The sequence below is a fragment of the Montipora capricornis genome, chromosome 12 (genome assembly GCF_036669925.1).
Source record: "Montipora capricornis isolate CH-2021 chromosome 12, ASM3666992v2, whole genome shotgun sequence".
In the NCBI taxonomy this organism is placed as follows: domain Eukaryota; kingdom Metazoa; phylum Cnidaria; class Anthozoa; order Scleractinia; family Acroporidae; genus Montipora; species Montipora capricornis.
Genome location: NC_090894.1, coordinates 21,341,817 through 21,351,816, shown reverse-complemented (window position 1 = coordinate 21,351,816; position 10,000 = coordinate 21,341,817). Strand labels below are relative to the sequence as shown.

Below are 10,000 nucleotides of genomic sequence, written 5' to 3'. Positions count from 1 at the left end.
AAGAAAATTGGGGGTAACCACGCATTTTTCAGAGATAATAAATCTTCAATTTGCTGGAAAAAAAGCCATACGTTGCTTTGTATTTTAACGCTTTTTACAAATATTGTTGATTACTCTTCGAAAAATGCGTGGATACCGCCAATTTTCTTTTTAGATTTCAGTAACACTTGTTAAGATCTGCTTTTCCCACATATTCAGTAAACCACACAAAAAGACCTTTGAATTAGTAGGCACTGTCCTTAATCAAATGGTGACAAGTGAAATTAGGGCATAATTTCACGCACCCTTTGTCCAAAATTTCAATTATTTGATTTTGGACAAGAAAAGGTTGTGCACTGTGACTTGTTTTGAACCAGAGGCAAACAGCAATTCGGAAATGAGATATCACGTTACGGGAAGCCATTTCTTTTTTCGGCTTCCTCCACTGAGAGGTGAAGACCTGTGACTTGACCAAATTTAAGCACTAATCACTGAGTTATGTGGTTAATATTTACCAAGAAAATTAAAGAGAGGAAAAACCAAATTTAGACTGTACTTACGTTGGATTCTTTTAACATAAATGCTACAGGGCGGGATAATTGGGAGCCATCCCATATTATTATCAATACGGAGGCCAAATGACAAACTACCCCCATAAAATGCACCTTTTTGCCGGTCAAACGGGAAATGCCCGATCTGAAAATGCATTTACTGCCCTGATTCTGATTGGCTGCAGAGATGTCAAACAACTTTGCTCAGCCAATGGCTGAGGAGCCATTTCAATGCCAATGTTGGTGCGAAATTTTGTGGATGAGTTTTTTTGCTGTTTTTTCTCAATTAGATTGTTTACGTGATCGTATTTTAGCAACAACTTTCCATACCTTAGTGTCATGCTACATCTCCGTTCTACATTTTTTTCTTATTAAATGAATTTGTGCTTGGGCACAAATGATGCTTCTCCGTAATTAGTAATAGTCCTCGAGTAGCGAAAAGCGTGACGTATTCTTTCGTTTTATTCCCAAATATATAAATTTTCAAATTGCATTTGTTAACTTTATTATTGCCTTTTCTGTCCGACTAGTTGGGTGATACTAAAACAATTAGACCCTTCGCCCTTAGCTTCGTCTCATGGGCTATTGACCCATAGCCCTATGCGGGCTATGGGTCCAATTGTTAATTATTACTTTTAAAACTAAAATGAATATTAATTTCACACAGTTGGCCGACTGTCTGTGGAAGGGAGCTGTTCTTCACAATTAACTGTTACTTAGCACCAAGGACATCGACCGTACCATAGAACATTCTTGCCATGCAAATGTGAAACACAAAATGACAACTAATTTGAAAGGATGAGTTTTTTAAAGGGTGTCATGTAAATTAACCTAAATCAGCAGTCAGCTCACAATCCACAGTTTGTGGAATTCTTCCAGATTCCCTCTGATCATCATCCATGATTTCTTGTACCCTATATGCAAAATAATAGGAATAGTATAATATTAGTTTTATCATCATTAACACTGCGAAATGCCTGAAGCAAGATCACACCATGACAACTTCAGAATAGCCACATTTAACCACGCACACATCCTGTCCATGTACCTCCAAAATTCACAGTCCAGGTTATCTGGTGAGTAAGTTCAGAGGAGCAGGAGAAGGAGGAGGCTATTATAATAATATCAATAATAATAGTCTACTTGATAATAATAAAATGTAAAAACAAAAAGAACTATTAACAATATTTTCCTGTAATTACCAAAATCAAGCACCTTTGTGGATTGTACTATAATTTATTGACTCTCCATTCTGTGATCATAAGTCGATCATGTCTTCAAACTAATCTACTTAATTATAATTCCTGTAAATTAAATTAGCATAATGAGGTATCTTACAAGTAACACTACCTGCCTAGATTAGCTAGCTACTTGGGATGTAGTGTGCTTAGAAATGGCTAAATTGCAAACTTTAAAATGACGCTTAGTAAATGTTTGGCTTGGTTTGATTTATTTTCCCTACTATATGTTGGTTCCAATAATTTAACGAGATGACTGAAAGAAATCCAAGCAAACAAAATACCTGAATTTAAAATTAAAGCAATTATTTTTATTCCTATGCAAACTCCATATGAGTAATTGTCACTTAAAGTTTGTTCTTTTTCATTTCTACTCTCATAAAAACATCCCACCTAATGGTCTGCCAATCAATAGTCTCTGTCAGTGGCGAACTTCTCTCTGGATAGAATGATCGGCCCCGGCAATCTGAGGATGAACACTGTCAAAGAGAAGACAGTATTATTATTATTATCATTATTATTATTATTATTATTATTATTATTATTATTATTGACATACAATCATCAATGATACTTTTCTCTTTCTTGCTTGTCTACAAAGTGTTCTGGCAGTATAGCAGATAATAATTAAAAGTAAAAGTAATTAGTCACCTTTGTAGGAACTGAGTATTTTCCATCTTTTAGATGAATTGCCTTGAGAATAAAGAAAACTGACTTAACACTTTGACTCACAACAAGACCTTAACTTGGAAGGAAATCATGGATAGCATACTAACACAGTGTTAGTGGAGGTTTCGGCGGGATCATATTCATAACTATAATCCCCATCTTTTGATCTCCAAGAATGTCACAGTACATAACACACAATTTCAATTTGTTTGTCTCAAGATGGTTTGGACATGTTATGAGAAGTGACAACATGCAGCATTTTAATTATTACCACTTGAGGTGGAAAGCAAAATAAAATGGATGATAATAATGATGATGGACATGTAGTCACTAATGTCTTGTAGACCATGCCGTAGAGTGGACATCTAGACCACATCATGGTAGTCTCCTTCAAGAAAAGGGGTGAAATAGTTATGTGCCATCCAAACACAAGGAAAAGGAAGGAGAGCTCATTCAATCTGTTCAATGTTCACATCTACATCAAAACTAATTATGAAAGATGAGGGGAAGCAATACCCATTAAATAGCTTGGTCCCTTATTACAACAGCCAAATTGTATCATGATAACAACATTCTCTAGCTTCCTTAGTACTCTTTATATATATTAGTCTTGAAAAGCTGAAAGTTAATCAAAGTTAAGAAGATAAACCTTATAATAAGAGTTAGCATATAACATTAAAAATTATCCTTTATTTTTAAATAATGTTCTGTTCATTTTCATGACTTCAATAATTATTACTTGTACCAACTGAAAAGTGTTAAGGACGGTGCCTACTATTGTTATTGCGCATACGTTCTGCGCATCTCAATATCATGATATGGGAGGAGTGGTTAAGATAGCCTGTGAACAGTCTTTGCGGGAGAGAGAGAAACAGGCCACCCTCTTTCTCACTTGCCCCACGATTTACAGTTATTCTGACGCATTTGAGAGTTGAGCTTGCAGATCATACCTGTGTTTCTCCACAAAGGTTACAGCTGAATGCCATCTTGGTCACCAAGGGCTTCACGTTACTTACTCTCACAACAGTCCCATGGATCGCAACAAACTTGCCTACAAACAAGAACAATGTTTTACTTATGGAAGAAACAACACAGTAATGTCTAACAAGACTTCAAAGAGACATAATTTACACCTTAAGCAAAATCTTTCATTATAGCCATAACAGATGGAATACTAGCTACATGCTGGCTTTAATGCCTGGTTTGCACTCCGACATAAGCATTTAAAGCATAAGCATAAGAGAAGTGACATACGCTAGCGCAGTTACCTCCAGAAAAAGGTCCGCAAGGGAATGACATGAGCCACATTTCCAAAATGGTGGATAGTCTTATGTTTATAATTATTATTAATGTTGCACTGGTTCATGCAGTTATTAATGTGACATAAGCATATAAAGCATAAGGCTAGCATAAAAAAAAATGGAAACGATTCCTTCCTTTTTCTTACGCTCATGCTTATGTCACTCCTAGTCCACACAGCTTACGTTTATGCTTACGATTATGCTAATTATGTCACAATGTAAACCAGGCTTTATAAGGAACATAGGAAAATCTAGAGAAAAACCTCTGGGGTAGGGTAGAGTACTACTCAACCAAATCATGGCAACAACCAAGATATCAATGTAATATACAGTGTAAGGGCCGATTTACACGGTATGACTTTGTCACACGCGACAACGGCTTACGACAGGCCCACAACATGATTTACAATTGTTGTGTACGTCAGAAAAAATGTCGTAGCATTTTAAAACATGTTTTAAAACGCTGCGACAATCGTAAGTCATGTCGTAGGCTTGTTGTGAGCTTGTCGCATGCGACAAAATCGTATCGTGTAAATCGGCCCTAACATAATGACAGTTGAGCACTGTATACCAACGGTTAATTGGCCTGAAAAATGACCACCTTCAATTCTGGGCTGTCATCAAATGTATACCATAATCTGAAAACAGCTTTTCATTTAACACCAGTGAAACAACAGACTGAGTATAATTGTGAACAAGCACTTACCACAGTAGTTGGCTTTGAGGCTCTTGAGGGGAGTTACTGGCTCAAAGTTTGATATTCTGTTGAAGTCAAAATAAATTGAGGATTAAGTGGTGCCGTGTATACAAACTGATTTTGAAAACTAGGGAGCATGTTGTGTGCCTGTTAATTTAAAAGTCACTACTCTGGGTAGGAGTTGGCACCCATCACCAAAGCTGAAAAGGCATTCTTCTTATAGAGCTACAAAGTTAACCAAACAAAAGGGAGCACCAGAAATAATAATTTAATATTACAATTATTGTTAAACAAGATCTTTGCATGAGCACTAGGGAGTAAAAAAGGGATTTTTGTCAGGCTTTGCCCGATAAGTCTTGAAATTGGGCTAACATTGGAAGTGAAGGCTATCTCCAAATATTGATTTGTGTACTTTATATATGCAGTTTAATTATTGTGTGCACAGCTGTTGTTTTGTATTGCTTCTTTATTTATTCGTTAGTGTATTTGTTTACTTATTAAAGCATAAATATCTTTTCTTTTTTTTTCAACTTAATATTTCATTTTTTCAGTTTAAATGATTCTTAGCCACTTCTGTATTAAGAGCACAATAAAGATAGTTGTTGATTGTTGTCTTTGCTGATTTTCCCTTTTGAATAGAGGACTGAATTTACCTTGCCTGAATGTATGGTAGATCAACTAGGCATGCAACCTGTTGACTTTCTCCTGGTCCAGCTTTTGAAAGAACCTGTAATATCACAGTTAAATGATTGTATAATACTATTAACAGGGTTCATACACTTTTTCAGACCAAACATTCTTGAAAGGACTTTTCAAGGACTTTCAAGGGCCAAATTTGGAAATCTCAAGGACCTCTTTTTTACATCGAAGAATTTACCCATGGAAATAGTCTGACAGTACAATTCTTGCTCATTTTCCACAATGTACATGCATAAAAATAATGCAAAGGCACTGGTAACCATTCTCGACCCCACAGCTCGTCGCGTTTGTATGACATGACTTGAGTATCTGATTATTTCTACTGAAGTTTTCAAAGATCAAAAATGAGAGTCAGAAAAAATACAAGGACTTTTAAGGACCAGGAAAGAAGAGCAGAGATTTTCAAAAACTTTCAAGACCTTGAAAATGTACTCTCAAAATTCAAGTGTTTTCAAGGTTTTCAAGACGCGTACGAACCCTGCATTAACAATAAAAATTAACTAAAGGGGTGCAGGGATGGCGCAGTGGTGAGAGTGCTCGCCTCCCACCAATATGGATCGGGTTTGATTCCCAGACTGAGCGTCATGTGTGGGTTGAGTTTGTTGGTTCTCTACTGCTAATTAAAAACAGTTTATTGAAATGATAACCAAACCAAATGAATGTCAACTTTATTGAAAAAGATAAATTAAAGAAGTTTGCTAAAGGCCATTGTGGCAGTTGCGACTGAATAATATGTTGTTAAAATGACACGGACAAACCTGAGATACTGCTAAGCCAAGACTTTGGAGTACTACCATAGGCTCTTCTCTAAGATCCCCAGCTAAAGATGGAAAGTCTTCCCTAAGATCTAAAACAAATTACACCAATATTAGTGTTTAAAGGTGTACAATTGGTTAAGTTATGTACAAACCAGTCCAATCATACTTAAGTGTGACAGTTTGTATTAGGCAACAGAAAGAAAGAATTCTAAACTTTAAAATGATTGACCATGATGAAAGAATACCTGATCGTACAGATTTTGATAGCCTCAATGTACATATACGTACATGGTCCAGTATGACCATTCATGTACATACTGGATACATACATGTGTCTGACCAAACTTAAAACAATCTGGAAGCTGGTATGCACCGGTATTAAACTTTAACTAGTTACAAAACATGCAGAAAAATTGACTTTAAAAAATTTTGCTTTGCAAATGTAAATGTGCGCTTAGTTGACCACTCCCTACAAGGGCTTTTCAGGATCAACCAGCTCAACGGGATCAGACCGAATGCATGTGAAGGCACCCATGGCTGCCGCCATACGATCCATGTGTGATCTCAGAGCACCGCAAACCCAGCCAGATGTAATTGACTGGGAGTCAATTTTGAGGAGGGAGGAAAACCGGAGTACCCGAAGAAAAACCCTCGGAGTCAGGTTGAGATCGACTGAAACTTAGCCCACATATGACCCGAGACCAGAGTTGAACGTGGGTCACAGAGATGGGAGGCACGATTGATGACCACTAAACCACCCTGACTCCAACTTTGGAGAATAGGTATTTGCAGGTACACTGCACTAAGAACGACGTTTAAGTCATTTGCCCTTGTATCAATGTTATTATTGAGCTTTAAAATTCTTAAGTTTTTTTGATTCTCCAAGAGGCATAATAATGTCAAGTGAGTTCCAAATGATTGGCACTCTACACTTCAGACCTTGATTTAGTCTGAAAACTTTGATTGCTAATGTTACATTTACATATAATAAGATCCAAGACATCTCGGTCTGAAACGGGCATTACTAAACCACGAAACAGCGAAACACCAAAACAAAGCACCAAAAAAAACATGTATGACCCTATCATACATTGAATACTGACCGAAAAAGGTTGGATTTGAAATTAAATATCGTTTTAGGCTACTTAGGCTACTTAGGCCTAAAACATAATTGCTGCTAAATTCATTGAGATTAATTAACCCATTGACACCTGAGAGTGACACTTAAGGACGGTGCCTACTAATTCAAAGGTATTTTTGCGTGGTTTGCTGACTACGTGGGAAAAGCAGATCTTAACAAGTGTCATTGAAATCCAAAAAGAAAATTGGGGGTAACCACGCATTTTTTGGAAGATAATTAATCAACAATACTTGTAAAAAGCTCTAAAATACAAAGCAATGTATGGAGTTCTTTTCCAAATTCAAGCTTAATTATCTCTGAAAAATGTGTGGTTACCCCGAATTTTCTTTTTGGATACCAAGAGCACTTGCTAAGTTGTGCTTTCTCCACATAGTTTTGAACCACGCAAAAATATCCCTGTATTATTAAGCACTGTCGATAGGAAATCCGAGGGTCTCAAGATGCGCAGAACGTATGCGCAATAACAATAGTAGGCACCGTCCTTAATTGATTTTACTCTGTCTAATAACAGACGATTTTAATAGTCAATGGGAGGAGTCCTTGGGCATTTGAGTTGTGAATGGGTTAATATTGTAGAGGAAAAACATTTGAGATGATTAGAACCCACAAAATAATGACCAGCTCCCAACGTCAGTGGCTTCATAGCTCAGTTGGTTAGAGCGTCGCACCGGAATTGCGAGGTCACGGGTTCAAACCCCGTTGAAGTCCTGAATTTTTCAGGCTTCTTTACGCAATTGCAAAAAGTGAACTCATACGTGTAACTGCGAAGATCATAGCTTCACTTGATTTCATATCTGCAGTTCATATATGATTCATTTCATATACCATTTCATCGTTGATCTGTCTATAATCACACCATGGGATGATCCACAAAAAAATAGTAGCAGATTTTTTAAGGCAAACTGGTTTTATTGCAAAACAAAAGAATGAACGAGGTTAACCCAGTGATCAATCAAGCTATTAATATTATTATTACTGAAAGAAGTGCATTAAAAATTTAACCTTGTGTAGTTGAGTTGAACGTGACTCCACAAACTTCATAATAGCTTGGAATTTCAATCCAATGGATGACTCTGGACTGTATACTGCAAGCATAATGCTTATGTAACAAAAAGCTCAAGCAGATTCTGTTGTTTAGTTCAAGCAAAACCCATCCATGTTATAGATTTCAATAAAACCCTCAGGCCATTTTCTAAGAAAATTGTTATTAACTTCCACTTACAGTAGAACTGTTTGCACATCGAGGGAATTCCCTTGGACTCAGCTTCCCTTCTAAACTGAATGAAATTATCTAATCCAAATTAAACTATCACATGACCCTGTGGATTTTTCATCCTCCCTCTTTATACCAAAGCCAGCAAGCTTGTGCTTTTTCAAGCAACGGTAGGGATTTTCTCTAAGGGGACACCCCTCCTTGAATCTAAATATTTCAAACGATCTCAAACTAATGACAAGTCAACTTGGCTGCAAAACCCACGAAACCCGGTAACATTCTTTCAATCAATTTAGAAAGGCTGAAGAGATTCTCACATAAAAGTGACCATGTGGTAGTTAACTGCCAATACATTGTTATGCTAATACAAATAGTTAACTGCCAAGGGGACAAAACCATATTCTGGTGAACATCCACTTCACATGACCGATGATTTCTACAAGTCCTCAGTTATTATAAGATACCACAAATATATTATGCCTCTGGCACATGTATTTTATTAGATGTCCTACTTTATGATTATCAATAATATTAATTAATAATAATGTAGAGATGCAAGGCTGGTGCGAAAACTCACCTCTGTTAGGAAAGTACAGACTCCATTAATGTAAAGGGACAAGTAGTCAAACAGGTCTGTACTTGGCCAGGTCTTTGAAGTTGTTCTTGGGATGAACGACATTCTTTGGCTGAGGATACTTGACCTTATGTACAGTACACTTAAAACCCTTTAAATTTCTCAGATTATTGTCTAAAATTTACCATTTCAGAATAGGTGGTCCTTGTTCTCGCGTGCAGGGGTTTCAATAACTTTTGAAGTACATGTACTCTATCATGCCTGGGCTAATCAATGTAAGAGGCAGTCACTCCTGTCTTTTACAAGGGTTTGAGTGAAAATCAAGGCAGGAGAGCCAGCGATGAGAGGCAAATTTCTCACAAACAGACGGTGGTATACCACCCGTGGCTTCTAATGAAACCCCTGCATGTGATGTCATCCCGTGCAATGTTGTTGGACAAAAACAAAAGATATCTCATTAACTTCTTTTGTTTGTTCACCAGCATTAAATTTTGTACATAATTTACAGCATTGTCATGTCAGTCTCAAGAGACTGGTTGAAAACCACCCACAGTGTATTTGCAAACAATGAATGTGGATTTTTATAACAACAAAAAATTACTTTAAGTAACCTTTATAGGTGATTTCAAACCAGTCTCTAGAGACACAGATCGCAATATATGCTGTGCCAGTACCGGTCAGTGACACGTTAGTTTAACGCATGCTTAGCATCCAGGCTCTTGTTGTTTTTCTTCTTCTGTGTGTATATACTCTTTCAGTCTTCTGCGATCGCTCTGATTTATCAAAGCCACAGTTTTGTTACGAATTGTGTCCTCGTTCTACCATTGCTCCATTTACTGGAGCTGCAATGTATGATTGCTGGTGGACAAACAAAAGGAGCTAATAAGAGATTTCTTGCTTTTGTCCACCAACATGGTGACGATGATGTAACATGAAAACCACAGGGATGTAGATAGAACCCAGCAGCCGGAAAAAATTGCCGGCTATTCCCAATACATTTCAGGCTGATCAAATAATTTGAGTTTTTGGAATTCGTCATCTATTTTATAATTTGTGAAACAGAAATGTACTACACACTCAAACTGTACTGACGGAAACTGGTTGTAGAAATGTCCCAAAGGTTGATTCATTACAAGGATACGTAAAATGTGATCCAAGATCTCGTGTATTTGGTAAAAAG

General features: G+C 36.9%; 1 protein-coding gene and 1 non-coding gene across 3 annotated transcripts in view; one reads left to right on the top strand and one right to left on the bottom strand.

The window, feature by feature from the left end:
- Nucleotides 1-977: 977 nt before the first annotated feature.
- LOC138027841 (DNA helicase MCM8-like) overlaps nt 978-10,000 on the bottom strand; it is a 10,800-nt gene continuing 1,777 nt past the window's right edge. Inside the window, exons 2-9 of one of the 2 annotated variants that reach the window (XM_068875459.1) lie at nt 8,036-8,118; nt 5,893-5,981; nt 5,089-5,162; nt 4,445-4,500; nt 3,388-3,488; nt 2,420-2,461; nt 2,162-2,247; nt 978-1,444 (exon numbers count right to left, since the gene is read on the bottom strand). In XM_068875459.1, coding sequence (XP_068731560.1) covers nt 1,357-1,444; nt 2,162-2,247; nt 2,420-2,461; nt 3,388-3,488; nt 4,445-4,500; nt 5,089-5,162; nt 5,893-5,981; nt 8,036-8,118 — 619 coding nt within the window. In that variant the 3' untranslated portion in view covers nt 978-1,356. The remainder of the gene's footprint in view (nt 1,445-2,161; nt 2,248-2,419; nt 2,462-3,387; nt 3,489-4,444; nt 4,501-5,088; nt 5,163-5,892; nt 5,982-8,035; nt 8,119-10,000) is intronic. The other variant, XM_068875460.1, reaches the window with a different exon arrangement.
- Trnas-gga (transfer RNA serine (anticodon GGA)) lies at nt 7,669-7,741 on the top strand. The gene has a single exon. It is a non-coding gene; the product is annotated as a tRNA-Ser (tRNA).